Source organism: Etheostoma spectabile, chromosome 8 (assembly GCF_008692095.1).
Source record: "Etheostoma spectabile isolate EspeVRDwgs_2016 chromosome 8, UIUC_Espe_1.0, whole genome shotgun sequence".
NCBI lineage: Eukaryota > Metazoa > Chordata > Actinopteri > Perciformes > Percidae > Etheostoma > Etheostoma spectabile.
The window spans coordinates 20,184,213-20,208,010 of NC_045740.1; the positions used below are offsets into that span (position 1 = coordinate 20,184,213).

A 23,798-nucleotide genomic window follows, 5' to 3' on the forward strand; every position below is an offset into this window, starting at 1 on the left:
TAAAATTCAATGCTTTTTAGTCTAAACGGCATACCCAAATTAAAAGAGGTACAGCTCTTACTAAACATGTCATTGCCCACCTTTGTACACTGTGGGGTGTTCTTGATATCATTGGAAAGGTAACACTCTCAGGTTTTTGTTACGTTAAGTGTCAAGGTGATGCTAAGCCTTACTGACACAGAGTTACAGAGGCTTGAATGGAGCTTTTTTCCGTCCAAGTAATACATCTGTAAAATGACTAAAATACACTGCTGTAAACACATCTAGGTGAGATCTAGACAACACAAGGCCAGAGCCACGTGTCTCAACTTACTACAGAAAAAAATTCTAAGTCCCAAGACTCAAAAATGGATTTTATATGAATTTCTTTGCACTGGTATGTCTGTGTGTTTTTTCTTATGTCCATTTGGAAAATGCAAAGCAAAAAGACCAAAAAGTGAAAAATACAAAACTTCTCAAATACACAAACACACACAAATCAATCACACACAAACTTGAAATAACTATTTACATAACTATATAGAAATAAATAATTATACATTCTTCAGTCCCTGTTGTATGTATCCATGGGCTCGTTTAAATTGTCTCCTTATTGGCTAAAAAGGTAGGAGGGCCTTGTCAAATGGAATTATAAGTGGTTCGGGCACCTGTCAATCGATCGCCACGTGTAGCCACATCGCTTCAGAGGCATCATTGGCTTTCCAGCTGTGTATCTCTGCCTCCTGGGACAGATTGGCTCATGAGAGGTGTTGTTTACTTCATAAGACTTCAGAGAACAGCATGGATGCCCTCATTGGCTGTTAGATGTCTCATGAGAGAAGTCAGACCCGTTGAAAAGCCCAGAAGTATATTAACGTTTGTCTTTCTTTTCTATTTCAGTCTTATAACTTCAAGATTGTGAGGCAAACAGCTAGTTTTAGATAAAGTGGCTTAGATATTCCATTTCCTTGGACTCTTGGTGAGTTAAGAAAAAAAAACTTTGGAAAAATATCCCAGACGTGGATAAAGGGAGAATGAAATGTATGAATACAAACGCGACTCTCAGCACAAGCTGCGCCTTCTTTGTCAGTGTCATGGCAACTTAATTACAGTTGTATAACTGCAATAAGTCATCTTTTGCTTTGTGTGTGGGCTTCATTAAATCATTAGAGGCTAAGCTTTCAATTTATGTTGTGATGCCTGCCGTCATGATGTATGACGGTATATTTTATTTCATTTTTTAAAATTATTTTTGAGCTTTTTTGCCTTTAATCAATAGGACAGCTAGGTGAGAAACGGGGAAAGGCATTGCAGGAAATCATCACAGGCTGGACTCTAACCCTGGACCTCTGCGTCGAGGAATAAACCTTGAAATATATGTGCGCCTGCTCTACCCACCGAGCCAAAACGGCCACACGTGACCGTAAATTTTGAAGATTTAATGCTTTAAAATTAAAACGAAGTTTATGAGTGGAGGTAACAGCGCCGCTTCAGCAACGAAGTGTGCTGTCGACGCTACAATGTTCCTTGATGTTTCAGTCCCATTACTGGAATCCATGTTTGGAAGACTAACATTCAGTAAAGCCTGTAGTATTAGTTGGTGTTTTTCCTGCTTTTCTTCTCGTTCCCAAACTGTCATCACCTTGTCATTTCCTTGCTGTTACCAATGGCAAACAGTGGCCAGGGCAATTTTCATCAGTGCAGCAATGAACAGTGAACACAGAAACATACACCAAACAAACACACACCCACACAGAATGCAGCAGGACAATCGATGAGACGCCTCAGTTTTTCCACAAAAAAATGAAATGTACTGTGGGAAAGTGGATAAGCATCGCTGTCTTCTAATGTGCTCTGGGCTGCAGTAAACTGTCCTGTGGGTAACTTAACTCGACACGTAACTCTGTAACTCGACACACAATCAATGTGACGTTCAAGTGGCATCGGTACTGACCTTAAAAATAACATTCAATGACACAAAAGGGCTAAACAAAAACTAAGTCCTTTCTAGCAGCTGCAAGTCAACTTTGGTGATTTAACATTTATTAGTTATTGTGGGTTGTATATTGATAGAATTTCCACCCACCTGTAGCAGCTGCTGTTTGAGCTTCTGCATCTCGGACAGGTTGAGCTCACTGAACAGGTCCGGCACGGGCTGCAGGCCTTCTCCTTTCCGGGCTGCCCGGAAGTCCCCGTTCATCTTAGCCAATCCGGTGCCTGTGTGAATGAGGCCGTTGCGGCGGTTGCTGTCCTCATTGTTGCCGTTAGCCGCAGGGATGGAGCTTCCGTTCGTGCCGTTTGTGCCGTTGGTTCCGTTGGTCTCCTCAGGGAACTTTAGACCCTCTACACCGGTGACGGTGAGTGCCAGATGGGCCCCTGCTCCGTAGACACTGTCACTCAGGCTGATGTGGTGGGCCAGTTCCTTTCTCAGATTGTTCTTCTGCTCGCGCTCACTTTTGAGGGCATCCAGGGCCTCCTCCAGCTGACCCTCAGAAATGTCCTTCAGACGTAACGCATCTTCCAGCTGACTATTTAGGAGAACAGTCTCCTCCTCCAGTACTTTGATTTCATGTTTCAGTCCCTCATACTCCACCTGAGGAGCAGCAGAAAAGACAGATGAGGACAGGAAAAGAAAAGAGTAGAACACATTTAATTTAAACTCTTGATTACATTCTTGTAAGGATTGGGTCCAATCACAGGTCAAACTAGAGGGGACATAAGGAAGGTGTGAGTAAAAAATGAAAAAAAGCTAAAGTGAAAATAAAGCACATTTTAGACATTAAAGTGTTTTCCCATTTTAAAATCTTAGTTTAAAAAATAAAAAAACATTTTTGGAGCCAAGTGACTAAAACCAAACACCACAATGCGTATGAGACCAAATTTGCTGTAGTGTGGAGTAACTGAGAAAATGATATATTTATATTTATACTGACCTGGCTCTGCTTGAGTGTAGACACCAGTTTCTGCAGCGTGATGTTCTCCTCCTCCAGCTCGGTGTAATCCTGAAGCAGCCTGGTCTCCCTGAACTTATACTCCTTGACCTCTTCCCTCATCCGGCTCCTCTGTAGCTCCAGCATCTCGTTACTCTAGAGCAAAGGAAAAAAAGTAAAGCGTCAGGAGAGAGAAGGAAGAGGATCAGAAACCTAAGCTCATAACCTAAATCCATAACTGACACAACAGAAACAGACACACAGAAAGCAATATCTCTCATACATGCTTAGAGTCTACATTTTACACTCTCAAACTCATTCTGAACATGCACATAATACTTCTCTCTGATAGCGTGTGGATAAGAACGTTAATCAAACTATTTCATTATCTAAAAACCACTGTGTCAGCGCCTTTAGACTAACAAAAAGATCAGCATTTTGCCCCCTGCTGTGCAGAGACAGAAACATGAGCATATGCTGGACCAGATTAAGTGTCGATGAGACGAAAATGCACCAGCCACAAAGGTCATAAATCTAAGTATAGTAGGCTGCAGCAATGGATATATGGTAATTTAATATATATATGGGACTTCGGTGAAAAACAGACACAACAACTGATGGTTTTATTTCGAGGATTAGGGAGATGGATAAATATCCTCTCTGGTTCTGTTAGAACCAACCTTGCAAGTACTTTTAATTTACTTGACGTTGTGTTCTACAGTACATTTTCTCAGTTCAGATGATCTGTTTTGTTTTACAGTATGTAGTGGACAATTGTTCCCCTCTATTTCCTAAAGATAAATTATACAGTATTTTTCAGAAATGACAAGCAGAAAAAGAACAAGGTTCTTATTTTTTTTTCAAACACAGGCGTCACCAAATGTGTACACTTCAATGCAACAACTACTGGACATACAAAGTAAAGAATCATTTATACTATACATGCGCATGTGTGTACTTCTCTTACTGCAGAGCTTCCTAAAAGCTTCCCTGCAGCTCTCTGTGCATATGGCAGAAGTGCTGACCCAGAGACAGTGTCAGGAGTGGGTGGGTGCACTCACAGGAGGAAGAAGCTCACAAACACATATGGCTTCTTCTGTGCTATGTGTGTGTGCTTGTGTATGTTTAGGGGTGGATGACAATGGTGCTTTTAGAACTGGCAAGTGGACTGAAAGCAAAGACCATTATGACACAATGCATTTTTTGATTTGTACAGTAGCTGACAGTAGCTCATATTCCCATAAAGCAAATGGAGCCTCAACTGCAAAGTACATAGAAATACAGTTGGACTGTACTGAAAACACTTTCATACTAATCAAGGGAAACATAACAGAAACCAATTGTCATTTTAAACCTTCAAACCTTCTTACCATAAATAACCAATCATACAATAACACATTTTGGGATGCCATGTTATTATTGATTATAATGATCTTCCCTTGCTACAACTTGTCCACTTGTACTCTGTAAATACTCTGAGCTGGGTATGAAGTTATATTATTACTCTGTAAACCATTAGTATATTATGTTCATTGTACACATCTGTAAAATTTCTACTTATAGTAATATCCACCTGTATATTATATTCAGTATATATCCAGCTGTAAATCTTGCTCACAATACTTGTTATCTATATTTTATATTCATAGGACAAACCCATCTGTAAAATTCTGTTTAATAGTATTCATTTCCATATTTATTCACTTATGCACTTATGAAACCATTGTATTTATCCTGCACTTACCGCTATTGCACTTCTGGTTAGACCCAAACTGCATTTCGTTGCCTTGTACCTGTACATGTGCAATGACAATAAAGTTTAATCTAATCTAATCTAAAGTGCATAGGATAAGAGGCCAATTATGAGTCATTGAGGGTGTATAGAAGCGTAGCTGATGGGGGCTACAGTGGCTGGGGTCAGGGACAGTGCAGCACACACACCTGGCAATGAGCCCACCACAGGGCTGAGCCGGGCAACTCACCCCTCATCTGCAGTTCACAGCTCAGACTCGGATTTATGACACAATGGTAAAGATGGCAGAAGTCCAGCCATGTTATACATATATTATTAAGCTTAGGGAGATGTCAAGATGCACTGTGAGTGATTTTCTTCTACATGGAAGGAACTGGGGTGCTGTGCATTCATTAAAACATGATTGTAAAATACCCTAGGTCTGTGATTTTAAGCTATTTCTTACTCTTTTCATGTTCTGACACATTCAGAGTAAAAACAGGCTGAAGTAAACTTTTCCCACAAGTTCTCTGATGTGAATCTGTGTATGGTAATAGTGTTTGTGAAAGATTGCACAAATAAAGTCCCTGGTGTGGCTGCAACACCTACTTCTCACACTGAAAAGGCAACTCCTCCTCATTAATGGACTCACGCATGCAAATGAGGATTTCATAGAGAACCAAAACCCATTTGATGAATCTTCAAAGACACACAATCGTGATTTAAACAGTAACAGGTGTGTGTATGTGTATGTGACAACTCATCACGAATATGTCGACTACGCTCATCTTCCCAATTATTGTGCTCTATTATGTGCAATTTCTCATCTACCCGTTGTGTATGATATTACTCTGCTTACGTTCACACGACGTATGACGTGTCATGTTCAGAAAATGAGCTATACAGAGAGTAACAACACTCCCTGGTGAATACAGTGAATGAGAGTGGGTGTGCTGTCGCTGTAGTGGTGGTCGTGTGATGAGAGCAGCCTGGCTCACTCTGTCCCTACACATGTGCCGAGCTCAGGGCATTTCCCTTATTCCACAGCTTAGCACCGGATTTGCCCCCCACAATGGGGTCGTGGCCGCGGCGTCTGACCCCAGCTTGAACTCCTGTGCTGCACAGTGGCTACAGACATGTGTGAATGCATCAACGCATGCTTTGCACGTATACACATGCAAATTGTGATCTCTGTGTCAGGTTTGACCCCCTTTCTGCCACTGTAACACACTGATCTCATGTAAGTTAATGTACAGTACATATATAAGAACGTGGACAATAGTCTGCTTACACATTTCGATAATGAATGACTATACAAAAAAAGATGATCTCTTCTTGCAGGTTGTTGTACTTTGTTGTTTTATTTTTTTGTAACTGGACTTTGTTTATATAGGCAGTTTTTTTATATAGTGCTTTACTAGTCTTAACGACTTCTCAAAGTCCTTTTACATAGTAAAGTAACAATTCACACACCTCCATAGACTGCATCCGAGGCTGCCGTACAAGGTGCCATCTGCTCATCAGATAAAAATTCAGAAATTTGGGGTTCAGTGTCTTGCCCAAGGACACTTCAACATGGAACTGCAGGGCCAAGGATCAAACAACCAACTTTGTGATAGGTAGGCGACCGCTGTACCACCTGAGCCACTACTATCCATACAAACATACGTACTGATACGATGAAAAAACATGAATGTATGAGAGAATTGAATCTACTAAAATGAGCATCTATTCCACTGCATGAGTTCTACTGTCAGCTAATGCAATGCTGTTTTCTTCACATGTATCATATTCCTGATTTCCTGTGTTTTCCCCATCTGGCATGAACTATTTAATCAAGTGCACTCTGTCACTGTTGACAAGCTCACCTCCCGTAGCTCCTGCACAAGTGCGTTGAGTCTCTCGTTCTCGGCCTGGGCATTGGACGCCACAGAACGGCTCAGCGCCACCTCCGTCTGCAGCACCAACAGACGGCCCATGTAGTAGGCCTCCTTAGAGGCTGACTCCTGCAGCAACGTCTCCTCGTTAGTCTCCCCATCCTCTGCCACCTTACGCTGGTTGGTGTAAGCCTGGCCGAAGGCCTGGGGAGGAAGAACAGTCAAAAGTGAAGATACATGTAACATGAAAACCCAACAGCCTAATCCATGTGAGGGATTTGCACCCACTGGTATATAGAGTAGAGCCAGCACATATTTCACAGTAGTGGCCACTAGGCGTACTCCCGCTGTGCTTTCGACCACTGACAGCATACTCGCAGGGGCTGTCCCTCAAGGTATCTGTACTTGCTTTCTGACTATGTAGGATGATGTTTCACTGTGATCAATAGACACACTGTTCCCATTTTCCTGACACAGGTTTTCACGGCACTGAGAGCTGACTTGTCATGATAAAGAAGCCAAGGCTTGATTGAGAAAATCAAAGCATGCATCAACAGCAAAACAGGCGTACCATACCACAGGCCTTCTGTACCATAGTGCTGTAAGAAATGTGCAAAAGCTTGGTAGACTGCATGGACCAACGACAAGTGAAATATATACAGTTATACAAAGACATGCTGGTGCTTTGTGAAAGATTTAAGCAATAGCATGTCATTTAATGTTGTATAAATGTGCAGTCGTGCATTATTTTCCTGACAAGGTTGCCTGAATGTATAAAGAATGTCATGACTGATTTCACAACAGCAAACTCCTCGACGCAGATGCAACAGCTGCCTTGGTGGTTCGATAAACACTATGAACCATCCTTCAGTTTCTCAGCAGATCAGCATCGGCCCCTCGGAGAGACAAGGGATCAATACCGCTGTCTCTGAAAAATACTTTAGGGTTTACAATTGCCACATGAAACTGTAACAATGCAGCATGTATTGTAATGCAATTCCTGGAGAGTTACCAAGCCAAATAAAAAATGCAGTTAGCCATATATATTTAGGTCCAGAGTATTAATAATTCACGAGTCTCCCTAATCCCACCTCAACATAATAACATTTTCGCTGTTTCTCTTCGAGATGAATCATTTATAAAGTACAAACATCCATTATTTGGAGAATACATGAGCTCCAGTGTGCAGCTGTCCACCGTGCTAGTCATTTTTCTATTTACTTCTGATTCATGAGCTTCATGAGCTAACAGGCAGAATGCTGAGGTCCTATTGTCAGACTGCAGCACATTATTACAGCCAGAAATCTACTTTATTGCAGTTATTGGGGTATATAGAGCACTGGCAAGAAGAGGGTTTGTCTTGTGGATGTTTAGCTCCTTTGATGATAATATATGAGTCCCCACCTCCGTGTTGCTGCTAAATAAATTGACATGTAGTTTTGTGTGAATGAATGAGATGAGCCGATTAACCAGCAGAGAGATTTGAGCATCGCCTAATTAGCTTTATTGAACACCTGCCTCTGTCACATCTGACGTGCTGTTTGAATACTCACCACCAGCCAGCAGAGCAATAAATAAAGTAAATCACTATCAACGCTCGACACAGGCAAACAGCTGAAATAAATATACACACACACATTTTTCAATTCGGTCACTATAACTCAATTCAATTCAAGGTAAATAAAGCTCTGTTCAGTCAGAAAGGCACTGATTCCCTCGGTAGACATATTAATTCTAATTTAATAGGCCCTTTTGTTTCCATTGTCGATCATACATTTAACAAATAGCATAATAGGGAAAACTAGTTATAATCAGTCCAGTAAAACTGTAAATACACAGAATATTTAGCCATTCAACCACAAACTGTCCTCAGGGACTTGCTTTATAATGACTACAAAACACTATATTAGTACTGTAGAAATACGATATTATAATGAACTCTCATTTTCCCTCTGTCTCTTTTATTTCTCGCTCTCTTTCACACTCTCTGGTTCACTCGCCCTCGTGCCCTCTCTCTCACTCCCTGGGGAGCACAGTGTGATTGTAGTGAATGATTAAGAGGGAGGGCCTCATGAACAAAAAAGCTAATTAATTCCAAGCACAGTGCGACTGAATGAGCTCGCATTCTCACGTCAGATGGGAGCCTGTCAATGTCCGAGCAGGCCTCAGAGCAACAGCTGAGCCCTACAGGGGGACGAGCAAAAGAATCTAGACCTGCAGGGTCACGCTGTTGGACTTTTAATATCATGAAGTCGAAGGAGAGCGCAAGATTTACTCACTGTACTGTGACTGGGAAACAGAAAGGGGCGGGAAAGGTTTGAAATGTTTTGGTACTGAGTTTTTTCAGTAACATAGTTTGAGGAATAGAAACATTTAGCAAAATATGCCAAACTTCTGAATGCATAATTGTTATATGTCCCAAAGCAATAGTAGAACATGTTTGGAAATATTCTTAGTCACGTCCTTGTCAAGAGTTACAGGCATTTTGGGCTGTCCGGACAGCCAGCATCGTATACGTCTCGTCTACAACACCACGAACAATGAGAGATTCATCGTGGAGGTAGAACAAATAATACATCATAGATGTCCTTTTTATCAGGACAGCACCAGAAAAGAGAAGCCATGGAGATTAATTACATATATGGAGTGGAAGGTAGAAACTAGTTTAATAAACAAGTGATTTTCTTTAAAGAACTTGTAGAGACAATAAAATCAACGGAGGACGGGACAAAACTGGAACACAGCTGAACGCAGTAGAGACGTGCCCAGTGGAAAATGCCAGTTAGACGAGAAGATCGATAGCACTCTCGTGCCTTATATAAAACTTCCAGTTAGCCAGTTAGCTTAGCTCAGCATTAAAACTGGTAGCAGAGAGAAACTGCTAGCTTGGCCCTGTCCAAAGCAGTGAGGGATCTAAAGGTAACAAAATCCCCATAGTAGCACCTCTACAGCAGCTCACTAATTAACATGTTATATCTCAACTGTTTAATTACAAAAAAACAAAGTGCATGTGCAAGGTTATGTCTTTGCTGGGAGGAATGACTTCCAGGAAACTAGCGGACACTTCAAGAACTTTTTGCTCCCGACCCAGAAATAGTCTGGCACATAACCCCCTGAAAGAAAAAAAACCTTGTTGTTTTCAGTTTCAGATTTTGTATAGCTTAAACAAGAAATTTAACGTGTAAAGTTGCGTATGTGTTGCCTTTGGACAGAGCCAGTCTAGCTTCCTGTTTATGCTTAACTTAGATTATGCTGATGGCTATAGCCTTACTATTAACAGACAGATATGAAGTGTATTTCCCAAAATAGTATACTATAACAGCAACAGCTGTTTGCCTAAATACAAAAAAGAGCCTTAATGTATGATCTAGTTCAGGACATTTTTGACAAAGAAATAAGCACTCTATTCCAACTTTTGACACTCTACTCACACATTTCATTTAGTATTTAAGAATGATAAACATGGCAGCTGATGAAAAGGCAGAACCCACAGTGACAGACACACAGAGAGGACTGTCCCTGTTGCAGGCAGTGATTCAGCAGCAACTCATACACGGAGAATTGGTGTTCTTGATGCGTAACGAAAAGCAGATGGCTTTATAACAACCCTCTTCATGGGCTGAACCGTGCTCTTCAAAAACCTGCTCGCTCAATCTGCGTACTGCTCGTCCTGAAGTCACAGTCACACTCAATATTTACACATAGGCCTAAAGGAGCACAGTATGCTTTGGCTCTCCTGATGCTCCTGATAGTTTCTGGTTGGCTAAAAATAACACTGACAGCTCTGTATTTCTCAGGCTAATCACATGAACGTCACTAACAATACCGCATGCTGTACCATTATAATGATGGATTTGCAATGGCCCTGTATCTATGTCCTAATTAGAAAACATAACACAGTTATTCAAGCCAGATAACATGTGAAGAACAGAGCAGAACATTCAAGTTTAATACTATTCCTCAGGATGATTTTAACATGGCGTCATAAATTGGCAGCCTGCTCGTTTTGGTGTACTGAAAACCCCATAATGCATTCAACCTTGAGGCTCCTGGGCCTCCTGTGCCTCAGTGGATGAAGTCTTAACAATAGAGTCCTCCTCTATAGATTTTCGTCCCTCAGGCCATGGAAAGAGGAGCAGACAGAGGGAACAAACCAACCACTGCACCAGTGTGAGAGGAGAAGCAAGCGCAACCTTGAAATCCTTCCCTGTCAGTTGCGGCTCCTAATTAGGAGTCAGGGGAGGACCTGTGGGTGGGTTTATTTTCACCCAGGATGGAGAAGAGTTTTCACCCAGGATGAAGAAGAAGAGTGAGTTATTTTTACATCAGCAATTAATCTCCACCAAATGTTCGCAATTAAGGGGACGTATCAGGTCTAACCATCCGCATACACTGTAAAAACAAGTTTATTTATAATTTATAGATAGCGAGGTGTCTAGACTTCATTAAATTAAAAAGGTCAAAGAGCAAAAAAAGTGCAAGAAAAACATTATAATATTATATATAAACCATTCATAATCCATGAATGTGCCCTTGTGTATTTAGGTTCTAATTAATGTGAATTTTAATTAGATTTTTTGTTAATTTTGAATTGTTAATCACTTTACAGTTGGAAAGTAATTTGGGGATAATAAGACAGAGAGAAAAGAAAATCAAATTCAAGATTTAAATTGCACCATGATAAATGTGGATTAAAGACAGATTAAAATTATGTCGTTTTTTGGGGGTATTTTATGAAAATACAAGATGAAAAATATGCCAACTGTGCTGCTCAATTTGAGACAGGACAGCGTTAAATCTAGATCACAAGTTTGACTCAAACACACACACACACACAACATACACACACACACACACACACTGTTGTGTCCTGTCCAGATGGTCGGCCCAACCAACCACATCTGGGATTTCAGTACCATGGAGAGAGACATGCAGGACTGCTGCTGAGTAGCCTGTAGCTGTCAGAGCCAAGAGGAGAACTCTCTGTGTGGAAATGAATGTCTGAGAGCAGAAAGATTGTTTCTTGCTGCAGCATGTCATCCACTTTGTCATCCACTTGTTTGATGATCAGTTGTAAATCATGCCATGCCAATATCACAAGTGTTGATGACAAAGTCAAATCACCCATAAAAAAGAACAAAAGGAAAAACAACAGATCAGAATGAATCTCCTAAAAAAAAATCACAAAAGCACAAGAGTGCAATGAATAGAGGAGAAATAAGACTGAAGCGGCATGCGATGTGTCAACATCCATTCACAACAAGACAACACACATAAACACACATCAGCCTGAGTTGAGTAGACAAAACATAAACACATGAGATTTAATCCCGACTCACTCACTTCATTTTGACCATTACATGTTGGACTGCAATACACAAGTCTGGCGAGGTAAATGTGGCAGCAGAATGGTAAGAAACAGTTTCCACTTTTCCACAAATTGCTGCCTGTCTGTGGTCTGTCAGTACTGTCAATTACAAATGAAATTTATAATGTTTCTATAGCTTGGTTAGTAAATAACCTTTACATCATTTTGCAACGCTAGTTATATCCATGCATCTAAACAGTAAATAACTAATATGCACACTTTCTAATGTTCACTTGTAATGTTGGTAATCCAGAAATCCAAGTTTACTGCTGCAGTTGCTCGGAGTAAGAACAGCTGCAGTATGTGTCTTAAAGGGATATTCCATTCATTTAGTATCATAAAGTTGGGGGACTTACAAGAGACAGAATTAAAAAAGGTCCAAATCAAAGTGACAGAGGGTGACACATCCTGAATTACTTGTCCTAGTACGGATCAAAACACTGTAATCTTACATTTCCTATTATGCAACCCAATAGCGTCTTTCATTAGACCCTCAGTCCCTCTTAAAACCCCTCTTCTTTCAAACTCCACTCACTCCTGTTTATAATGCAGGCTTTCTGTTTACATTCTTAGAAGTCCAATATGTAATATTGACAGCTGGTGTTTAGAATAGTTGCTGCAGTACAAATTCAAAATACTTGAGAGAGTCATTCCCCCGCCCCCTCCTCCTCAGCCTCGAAGTTCATGTTGGTTGCCAGGCTGAGACCGCAGCATCCACAAAAATGTTGCTAGACGCTTGTCTCAAATAGCCAGACATTAGTCCACAGCACAGCGGAGTAGCTAACGTTAGATACTGGCTATACTGACAGTCATAACAGCTACAACAGTTAAAAATTCCTCAACCTCAACGTCCTTTTCCACCCTACTGAAAAACACACTTTGTTGGCTTAGAATCACGGCAACAGTCGCTAAACACACTGCTAACTCACGGACCTCTCTTTCACATTTACAGCCCCCTCTCTTGGCTTAAAATAACTCACCATTGTCGGCTACGGCCGCTGAAAAGGCTAGCGTACACGTTGTAAACAGCATGTAACGTTAGCTGTTAGCAGGGTTAGCATTGCGGCGTTAGCCAGGACCAGTCAGGATCCCTTTACTGGCTGTGTATCAGTTGTTTTTGCGAGTAACCAACTCGGGTACTATAGGTATATAATTCAAGGTGAGTATGCAAATGTTGAAATTACATAAAATGCCCGCCCTGCCTAGTAGCCGTGATAAATTAGCCTGAAGCTAATGCTTACCTGTTCAGGAGGAAATTGGCTATCTCAGCATCCATTTGGGCTGTAGCTATACTGTCTCAACCTTTCAAATGCATCTCCAATATTTATTTATTTGTGTTACGTCTCTAGTCACGTAACTGTTAGGACGGAAATAACAAAAAGAGAAAATACTGGCCTTGGCATTGTTGTCAGAAAAGATAGTCTTTCAACTCAGCATGTTTCCTTCATATCTGATGATGCATTGGGGTAATTTTTGGATTCATTACAGTAAACATATTACATATTGGACCTTTAACTATCAAGCCCAAGCTGAGGTAACCCTGATGACATCCCAGTGACATCACCAGGGTAATTTTTCAAACATTAGAAAGCTCCCTCCAAGGCCAAAGAATGTATTACAAAAAATGTTTTGATTTCTAAATTTTTTAACACGTGATTTGAACCTAATATGTGAAATCAGTGGCGTGTCCCTTTAAATAGAAGTTACTAAGTATTGCTCACAGGTTAGGCTTACTCTGACAGCCAATCAGAGTGAGGCTAAGGAAAGTTTAATGCATACAACTTCTTTTTTTAGTTTGGTATATTTAGTATCCTATAACTCTGATGTAATTAAAACCCATGACGAGCCACTTATGCAGGTATATGGGAAACGTTGCACTGGCATATTTCGCAAGGACACAAAAACGTCCCCATGTGCTTGTCAGCCATAGGGAAAAGTGCCAAGTCCAAAGATCTGTCATCTATAAAAACACACAAGCACATTTTCCCAAGCGAGGGGAAACTGGGTAATCACAGCCCAGCAAGAACAGAGGTCAGTCACACGAACACAATTAAAAAAAAAAAAACATGCCTAGAACATAGCATATTAAAAACAATAAGCACACATTTAAAATGGACCTGTGTAGCTACGAAGGTAATGCCTTGTTAAAAAGAATAACAGGCAAGCTGCAGTATCTGGATTGCTTTGTGTGTGTGTGTTTTGTGTGGTTTTTGTGTGTGTGTGGGTGTGTTGTTTGTGTGTTGTTTAGGTGTGTGGGGTGGTGTTTTGTGCTTTAAGCCAACCAGGGAGCCCTGGATGTGTATAGGTTTTTTTGATAAATCCAAAGCTATTAAATCCTTTAATTCCCAGTGGTGAAGCTACTATTAAGAATAACTTTAACATAAAGCTTGCTTTCGTTTGACCTTTTATTTGGCAGCGGAGCCTATTATTCCTCTGATAACAATATGCTATTATGCTGACACTCCAGGAAAAAAAAATCTATAATGCAGGATAATAGCAGAAAAAGGCCTTAATGTGATTTACAGGAGGAAATCCCTGCCAGTTACAAGAAATCCACAATAGCGTCACATCTGTCGCATTCTCACCAACACAATGTGTACAGTACATGCTGTGTGAAGCTGAAAGGTCTGCCAGGGGACAGGCTGTGTTTCTAGTTAAAAAGATATGGCTTGTTAGAGTGATTCAATTTGGCTCAAGTCTAGTCTTTATAAGAAAGATGCCTGGATTATTTCCCAGAATGCCTATCACTTATGTGTGCTTAGTCTGTGTCTGGCTGAATGGACATTGAATCGGTAAACAGAGAGGCAGCTGGGCCGGAAAATGTTTTGGATCCCGACTGAATCTTTATTTCCTATCCTTTCTCCAAATTCCTCCTTACATGCTCCTCTCCTCCTAACTGCATCCATATCATATGTGACCATGCCTTCGGCACACTAACCCAGAACGAAAATAAACAGTGGACTACTGTCTGACTCAATGACAAGTATTAAATCTTCTACTTCTTCTTTTTGGGATCTAAATTTATTTACACACAATATAAAGAGGCATACAGGATGTTATGCTTTGCATTTATATAGAAGGCTCTGATCAGACAGGAAAACCGGGTGCCCTGCAGGAGATCATGAACAAGTCAACCACAAAAACACTTGGCCTACCGCTTAGGCCATTCTAGCACACAAATGCATATTAAAAAATACACATGGCTCCAGGCACGCTCGTCCATGCATGCACTTCACTGGTATTCATTCCTGACTCCTGCTATTTGTTTGGAGAGGGAACAAGAGCCACCGGGTTGGAATGGAAAATAAAAACAAAGCACTGAGTGAAAAGGAGGAGATGAGACTTTAATGCTGAGTGCCCTGTCTGAGTGTCCCAACACAGACAGACAGAAGGAAGGAAGGAAGGAAGGAAGGAAGGAAGGAGAAGGAAGGAAGGAAGGAAGATAAACACACAAATTTGTTCAGTTTAAAATGAAACTAGTGTATTGCCCAATTTGCCCATTCAAACCATGATTGTTCGGATGGCCAATTGCTTGGCCTGTGGTATTGCTGCTTACAGCTTTCTCGAGAACCGCTCACTCAAACAACTTCACACTTGATACTGTGCTTCCTTAGCTCCTAACCGTGCGTTCACACCGCCGCCAACTTGAGCTTCTTAAGTTACCGGAAGTCATTCATTTTCAGTGGAAGCTGGCTTCTCTCAGCTGCAAGGAGCGGCAAATCTGTCGGCGCATTTTGGGCGTTTTGAGCGTGTTGAGCATCAATCAGAAAGTAAATGTTCAACTTTATGAGTAATAAGTAACGTAATGAGCTATGACGCGGTTCAGTTGCAAGCAGCGGCTAACGCCAGCAACCAATCAGAACATAGACGTCCTTTGCGCTGGCTGATTTCGGCATAAAATATGATGTAAACTTTTGTTCCTACCTAAACATTAATTCTGAGGACAAGCTCATAATCGCCGTTGCTGGGTTACCTATCGTTTATGATATAACGTTGTTTGTACGTAGGGACCAGTTAACGTTACCTGCCGGCCACATTGTCTCTAACCGGTCCGCTCACAGTGAAGTCCTGCACGGATCACTAGGTCAGTCTGGCGGCTGCTCGCTCTGCCTGCACGCCGTTACGGCTCAGCGGCTAACAAGCGAGCTAACTGCTAACAGACACGTCTGTGACCAATTAACAATACAAATTCTGTCATTAAACAGTATATGTAATTGATAAAAGGCTTCTAGTGTCAGTGTATTGGCCGTGCAGTAACGTTAGCTTAAAACGCCATTCCAGTGACAGCCTTTGTTATGTTGGATTGCTAGCTCGTAGCTAAGCTAGCAGTCATTTCAGAAATGTTTTAGCTATCTATGGTTGTTTGATTGCTAACATTAACTCACCTTTGTTGTGTTTGATTGCAGTGAACAAACTTTGTTAAGTAAGTCCATTTTCAATCTGTATTGATATTACAGAAGTCTCTTGTTAGCATCTTGTAGGCTACTTGTTGCAAAGTGACGCATGAGCGACTCAAATCTGCACTTGACTTCGGGGAGTGACAGTCCTGTCACTGTTCCAGTTTGTCAGGGAGAGAGCAGATGACGGTTGGCTGGAGTTCAGTAGAGCAGACAGCTCTGCAGAGTTGTGTAATTACGACTATATGACTTTTCATAAACAGCTGAAGGAGCGGCAGTGCACAGTGTACAAAGCAGAAACCCTGTTGTGCTACTTCCCTATTTCTTATACCATGGCAGCCAAAATTTTACCGTGGCGGGCCGCCATCAACATATTGACATAAAGGAAACACTGGTGTCCATGAGTCTGTAAGCCTCAGCCTATCACTGTTTATCAGGTTGTACCCTGAGGGAGAGGATATGTCTGGGACACAGCTTTACTCACATAGTTACACACAAACCATGTTCAAATTTATCTTTGTTATTTGGCTGCAGCATACCTGCCATGAGTTAACGTGTGAGGCCGTAACCGCAAGGACACATTGATGGTCAATGCAAATAGATTAACATAAGGCTGAGACTGTAAAGTACAATGTCATAGGGAAGTAAGTATTATTCAACATACTTTTGTGTGAATAAACAGCAGTTCACTTTTGTTGGTGGATACTTAATATACAACGTTACAACTGAACTCTTCTTCACTTCCCTACAGTGCCACTCAAATTTTGTAAGTTTGCCATACTAACTTTGAACACTTATATTTTTTATTTATCATTGTCCAGAATTCTTAAAGTGGATTCTTGCTCCATCATAATCATCCTAAAATAAATGACAAAAGACCATTTCCATTATGAGCCCCAACTAAGTACTGTGCCTCCTCAGTGAGTCAACTGTTAAGGGACTTGCAGGGGGTGAAGACAAATTACAGCACTAATGTACGGAGTGTGGAGATTGACCTATTCTCCGAGTCTCCTCTTACACTGCCCACCCTACAGTCCTTCATCCCTTTGCCATTTCTTTGCTTGACTAAGTGGTAGAAGTATTTAATGGGACATAATCTAAGGTTGAAGAAAAAGGAAATTGAGCTTGGACGAGTGTGCTGAGAGTAATGAGGATGGCGTTGAGAAATAAAAATAAAAGACGGAGATTTTTAAAAGCTCTCAGGCTGATTGGTATTTGGTGTTAGTGCCAGCAGACACACCCAGAGAGGCAGCCAGAGGCACACAAGAGAGAGAGACACAACTGCAGGAGACAGAGTCAACTGATAACATTGTCTCCTATCTCTGTAGAGGGTCTCTGACTACAATGGAAAGGCTGGTCTGCACACAGTGACCCTCTTGGTGTTGACACATGGGGCCTCTGGGTGACTCAGTGCTTTTGTGCAGCCACAGGAGAGCCTCCATGCCAAGCCCGCAGACCTGTGGGAATCCTTGTACGGGCTACTAATAAGGTGATGTCAGCTCTAGCATTTCATCAGGCACAGAAATATTAACCAGGTTCTCTGCTCTCTGTTTAAGTCTCTTGTCTACATTCAAATGTTTCTGTTCCATTCTCACTCTCATTATTTTTTGGCAAGAATTCAACCTCTGGATTCAAAGTAAGTAGTAAAGGTTTTGGGAAAGGGCTAATTTCACTTTGTATCTGCTTGATACCTGATTGATTGTTTAAGTCATTTATCAAGCAAAGAGACCACAGTATATTCACTCACCTAAAGGATTATTAGGAACACCTGTTCAGTTTCTCACTAATGCAATTATCTAATCAACCAATGACATGGCCGTTGCTTCAATGCATTTAGGGGTGTGGTCCTGGTCAAGACAATCTCCTGAACTCCAAACTGAATGTCAGAATGGGAAAGAAAGGTGATTTAAGCAATTTTGAGCGTGGCATGGTTCTTGGTGCCAGACGGGCCGGTCTGAGCATTTCACAATCTGCTCAGTTACTGGGATTTTCACGCACAACCTCTGTCCGAGGTTTCTGCCTAAAAGGAAGTTTTTCCTTGCCACTGTTGCACTGCTGCTTGCTCTGGAGGAAACTACTAGAACTGTTGGGTCCTTGTAAATTTTGGAGTGTGGTCTAGACCTACTCTATCTGTAAAGTGTCTTGAAATAACTCTTGTTATGAATTGATACTATAAATAAAATTGAATTGAATTGAATTGAACCATTTCTAGGGTTTACAAAGAATGGTGTGGAAAGGGAAAAACATCCAGTATGTGGCAGTCCTGTGGGTGAACATGCCTTGTTGATGCTAGAGGTCAGAGAGAATGGGCCGACTGATTTAAGCTGATAGAAGAGCAACTTTGACTGAAATAACCACTCGTCAAAACCGAGGTATGCAGCAAAGCATTTGTGAAGCCACAACACGCACAACCTTGAGGAGGATGGGCTACAGCAGCAGAAGACCCCACCGGGTACCACTCATCTCCACTACAAATAGGAAAAAGAAGCTAGAATTTGCAGGAGCTCACCAAAATTGGACAGTTAAAGACTGGAAAAATGTTGCCTGGTCTGATGAGTCTCAATTTCTGTTGAGATATTCAGATGGTAGAGTCAGAATTTGGCATAAACAGAATGAGAACATGGATCCATCATGCCTTGTAACCACTGTGCAGGCTGGTGGTGGTGGTGTAATGGTGTGGGGATGTTTTCTTGGCACACTTTAGGCCCCTTAGTGCCAATTGGGCATTGTTTAAATGCCGCTGCCCACCTGAGCATTGTTTCTGACCATGTCCATCCCTTTATGGCCACCATGTACCCATCCTCTGATGGCTACTTCCAGCAGGATAATGCACCATGTCACAAAACTTGAATCACTTCAAATTGGCTTCTTGAACATGACAATGAGTTCACTGTACTAAAATGGCCCCCACAGTCACCAGATCTCAACCCAATAGAGCATCTTTGGGATGTGGTGGAACTGGAGCTTTGTGCCCTGGATGTGCATCCCACACATCTCCATCAACTGCAAGATGCTATCCTATCAATATGGGCCAACATTTCTAAAGAATGCTTTCAGCACCTTGTTGAATCAATGCCACGTAGAATTAAGGCAGTTTTGAAGGCAAAAGGGGTAAACACAGTATTAGTATGGTGTTCCTAATAATCCTATAGGTGAGTGTATATTAAATACAGTATATATATTTTCCGAACCTTCCAAAAGCAGGACCATACATAGTGTTATATGTATAAATACATATACCCTTTCAGTTTTAATGACCTCACTTGACATCATCAGCTCCCTTGTGATGGAGGATAGGGTTAATTAAATGGGTTAACTAGGGGATGATTTAATACCTGCCTGAGTCTACACCCCCTAACAGCATAGAAAGGACAAAGACAAATCTGTTGACCCTGATTCTGTCGCACCCCCATAACAGTATAAATGCATGTCTGGGTGTGCAGGAGCACGTGCTCACATATGCCAGTAAGTATGTGCACTTTAATTGTGTTAAAGGAAGCCTTGGCAGGAACTTTGGAGGATCATGCTCGTCCTTGCTCTACATTGTTGCTGGATATAATGGCCTCTGGTCATCTAGATGGGAGGCTTCTCTTTCCCCGGCATGAAGAGATGGAAAGCATGAAAGAAGACAGGAGCTGAAACTAAATCGCTCTACACACAAAAAGGCATAATAACTGAAATCAGGGATGCTTTAAATTACCAATTTATAAAATCAAGAAACCAGGTGGAAAATAACTATAAATATAAGCAGCAGATGTCACAACCTATCTATAAATTACAGGAACGTATGTCTGTCAGTGTGTGTGTGTGTGTGTGTGTGTGTGTGTGTGTGTGTGTGTGTGTGTGTGTGTGTGTGTGAGGGTGTGTTATGTGCATATCTCTCGAAGAACTTCGACCTTGTTGGACAAGAAATGCCAAATATATCGTTAAATATAGGTAAAGAAGCACACCATGTCTTTGTTTCTCTGGCCACTCACCCTGAGGACCACCTTGACAAACAACAATTTTTGAATTTCAGGACGTTTCAGAATCCCACACATTGAAAGCACTGCCAGACAACAAGTGCAGAGTGTGATGCCACTTAGGCAGGCTATTTATCTTATAAAGCAATGTGTGTGTATCCATGTGTGTGTCCGTGTTGGGGGGAAGGCCACATGCAGAACGCTTTAGACCGGGGGGGCTCTTTTCCTGCTATTGTATTAAATTGCTGTGAGCTGGCAGAGCATGATGTAACCTAATGTCGGAGATTATTCCTTCAGAGCGCTGTGCAATGTGAGAAAATCTCAAGAGTTGGACCAGGCAGATACATCACTTTTCATCAGACTCAGCCTGGGTTATGTTAATTAAGTCATTACAGTAGTTACATTCTGAATCTGCAGAGTTCTCTGTCAGGTAAATACAGCAGTAGCCTACAATGTCTTCCTCTGGTGTACAAGTAGCCTACACTACACTGTAAGTCGGTAGTAGGCAATACAGTGGAGTTGCATATTAAGTGGTTTGGGGTCCTTCTGCAAGTCATTTTGGTTTTGATGAATTCTACATGCAGCAAAACCACAGGCCAAGTAAGCGCCTGGCACATTTTCACCAGGCACTGCACTAGTAGTTCTTAAATTCACACATGGAAGTTTTCCTTGTGAGAGAACCGGCTGCTTTTTTGCAATGCTTTCAGAGTTTGCAGCACACACAGCTAAAGTAGACGACTAATCAATACAGCAGCCTGCAGCCAGGGGAGTCCTGGTTCCTCTTACCAACGACTGGATTTCACTGCAGTAAAAAGGAGCATTCTTAAAAACATAATCTATGCAGGGCTGGGCGGGCCTGAAGTGTCTCTGCAGAGAGAACAGCTTCTTTAGGTCCTGTTCTCTCTTCATGTGACAATCATGAGATTTTAGAAAAATGAACAAAAGAAAAATAATAAGAGTCTAAAATAATGAAATAACTGAGCGAAATCATGTGGTTCCTTTTGAGTCCCCCCCCTCCCCTTCTCTCTTTCTCCCCTCTTCTCCATCAAGTCAGCGCAACCATAAACACCTGAAACAACAAAGAGACCCGACTGATGGGCTGGAGTCACTCACCGCCTCCACCACTCTATCCTGCCACCCCTCCCTCCCTCTCTGGTCTCAATCCCAACATCCGCAGCCCACCCCCCTCCCCGCTATACATACAGACACAGGGGAGAAAAAAACAAAAGGAAAAGCCATACACACATGCAGGAAAAGTGTTCCTGGTGTGTGACTCAGTGACAAATGATCTTCCCTTTGGGTCCTGACAAAACACACATATCACCCCCCACCCACCCATATAAAACACAGCCAAACACAAGGGCAGACAGGCCCTTAACTATATGGTCAACAGCATCCCTGAGCCTGTTGCCAAAGGTCACAGGTCAACACCACCTAGAAAGAAAGAGCATAGATTCTTTTCTCCAAACAACAATATCATTTAAACTGAAGGAATAATGAAGTATTTTTTTAAGGACTACGCTTCAGATAAACACCATGACTTTAAAAGACATTGTTGAGTGGGCTATACATTTCTTAAATTACTTAAAGAGATTTTTCCTGTCTAAAACCCCTCTCTCTGTCATGGAACGGTGGGTAGTGTTTGCAGATGAATGGTGTCCAAGCGCGTCACGTCAGATATCTGTGAGCATTGTGAACTGGCGCCACGGAGGGAAGCCAAACTTGTTTCATCTAAACACGCTGCCCACACAAAGATGACACAGAGCTGGCTTAAAAGTATCCCTTTAAGAATTAAAGCAAATTTGGCTTTATTTCCATGGCTGACTGCCATCAAGCAGACCTCGGTGCCAGACAGTTCATCTCTAAAAAAAATCTTCGTAAGTGACTGATTCAACAGCTGTTTTCGTTTGATCCACTTTGAGGCAATCACACCGAATCTGTCAGATGTGTTTTACCAACATGCATTGATTTCCACAATGCATGCTACAGTGTACACAATAATGTGCAGCTTAGCTCACATGATAAATTCTCACCACACAGAGCAGAAATCAATGCATAATTCCCACTTCAATCCAGGGAGGAACCATTGTGGAAGATCGGGAGGGGGGAGCGCCCCCAGGAGATGAGGAGGGGGATGGTGGGCTCATGGTGTAGAGCACAAAACCCAAAGAAGGGAGCAACACCATCTCATGAGATATTGATTCAGCCCCTCCATCCATGTATAATGCCCTTTCTCGAGACCAAGCGAATGTAAAAGAGGAGCAAGAGCAGAGGGGAGAGAAACCTGTAATGTATCCTTTCTCCTCATGCAGGAAAGCACAATCTACAACCACAGCTGCTCTCTTTCTCAATTGTCATCTTTTAATGGAGGCCCCATCAAACCTACCAGGGTGTACCAAGCTTCTTTTTTTTAAACTTGACATAAAAAGAGAGAGAGAGGGGGAACGACATGCAGCAAATGCAGGAAAGGCCGCAGGTTGGAGTCAAACCCGCAGCTGCTGCGTTGAGGAGTAAATGCTCTACCAACTGAGCTACCCAGGTGCCCTCAACTCCTCATTAGTAATATATTTTGGTTGGGTGTTGTTCTTTGCTGTATGAAACACTGAAGGTTTGAAAACCAGTGTGGTTTTGACAGGTCTCTCACTGGGCTTCATAATTTATTTTGAAGGAGGTCAAGTCAAGCAACAGCTTCACACCTTCAACACTGGTGCCTGATGATCGAGCAGTCGCATGATGTTGACTTGACTTATGCAGATAATGTGGAGAAAATCCCAGAGGGGATGGGCTGACAGCAAATCAATCATCTAAAGAACAGTCAACGTGTGTTGTTGCTATTAGTGAATTTGACAGCTGTCCCTTGAGAATAATGCACTTTCAAAACATACTTTGCAACATGATAATTTCCCTGCGCACCAGGACCAAAAGCAAAGAACAATTGTATCTAGTTCAATTTGAAGATGAGGGCTGACAAGATGGAATTCCGTGTGATCACCAGAATCCAGCTGCCGTGCAAGGTAAGGTGCTCGGTGCATAATCCAGAAATTAGTTTTGAGATCCTGGATGTTTGTCAAGTAAATGTCAGGGAGCAATGCATGGTTGTAAGACGCTGGATGTGATAGCATTCAACCAGGTGTACCTGAAGCACTATGGGTGATAGTGTTTTTGTGGCAGTGATAGTACTACTACTACTTTAGCCATTGGTATGAGTGATAATATCACCAGTGAGTATTAATCTTAGTGGTTTATAAGCAACATAATTCTTAAAAAAATCATAAAATGATTTGATGAGTAAACCATGCCAGCTATCAAAAAGTCTTGCGACCCGTATGAATTGCATAATTTTGAAATGAAAGTATGTTATAAAATGGGTCCAAACAGAGGTGGGTTTCAGCACTGTTTGCAGCCTTTTTTCCATTGTTGTGTATGCGGAAATCAATCACAGTGTTTTGGGATTTATTGTGACAACCTTTAGTCAAATTGCTGAGACAAGTCATAGCACACCATGTGTCCTGCAATGTCTATCAACGGCAATTTTCAAGTTCAATGTCAGCAA

General features: G+C 41.7%; 1 protein-coding gene and 1 long non-coding RNA gene across 7 annotated transcripts in view; one reads left to right on the forward strand and one right to left on the reverse strand.

Annotated features, from left to right (window-relative positions):
* The window catches only part of bicd1a (bicaudal D homolog 1a), a 36,937-nt gene that overhangs the window by 6,513 nt on the left and 6,626 nt on the right, over positions 1-23,798 (reverse strand). For all 6 annotated transcript variants that reach the window (XM_032523866.1, XM_032523867.1, XM_032523865.1 and 3 more), the window contains exons 2-4: positions 6,510-6,722; positions 2,913-3,065; positions 2,066-2,572 (exon numbers count right to left, since the gene is read on the reverse strand). In XM_032523866.1, the coding sequence (XP_032379757.1) occupies positions 2,066-2,572; positions 2,913-3,065; positions 6,510-6,722 (873 nt within the window). The remainder of the gene's footprint in view (positions 1-2,065; positions 2,573-2,912; positions 3,066-6,509; positions 6,723-23,798) is intronic.
* LOC116694259 (uncharacterized) lies at positions 110-17,528 on the forward strand. Its single transcript, XR_004333094.1, has 3 exons — positions 110-267; positions 8,866-8,872; positions 17,515-17,528. It is a non-coding gene; the product is annotated as an uncharacterized LOC116694259 (long non-coding RNA).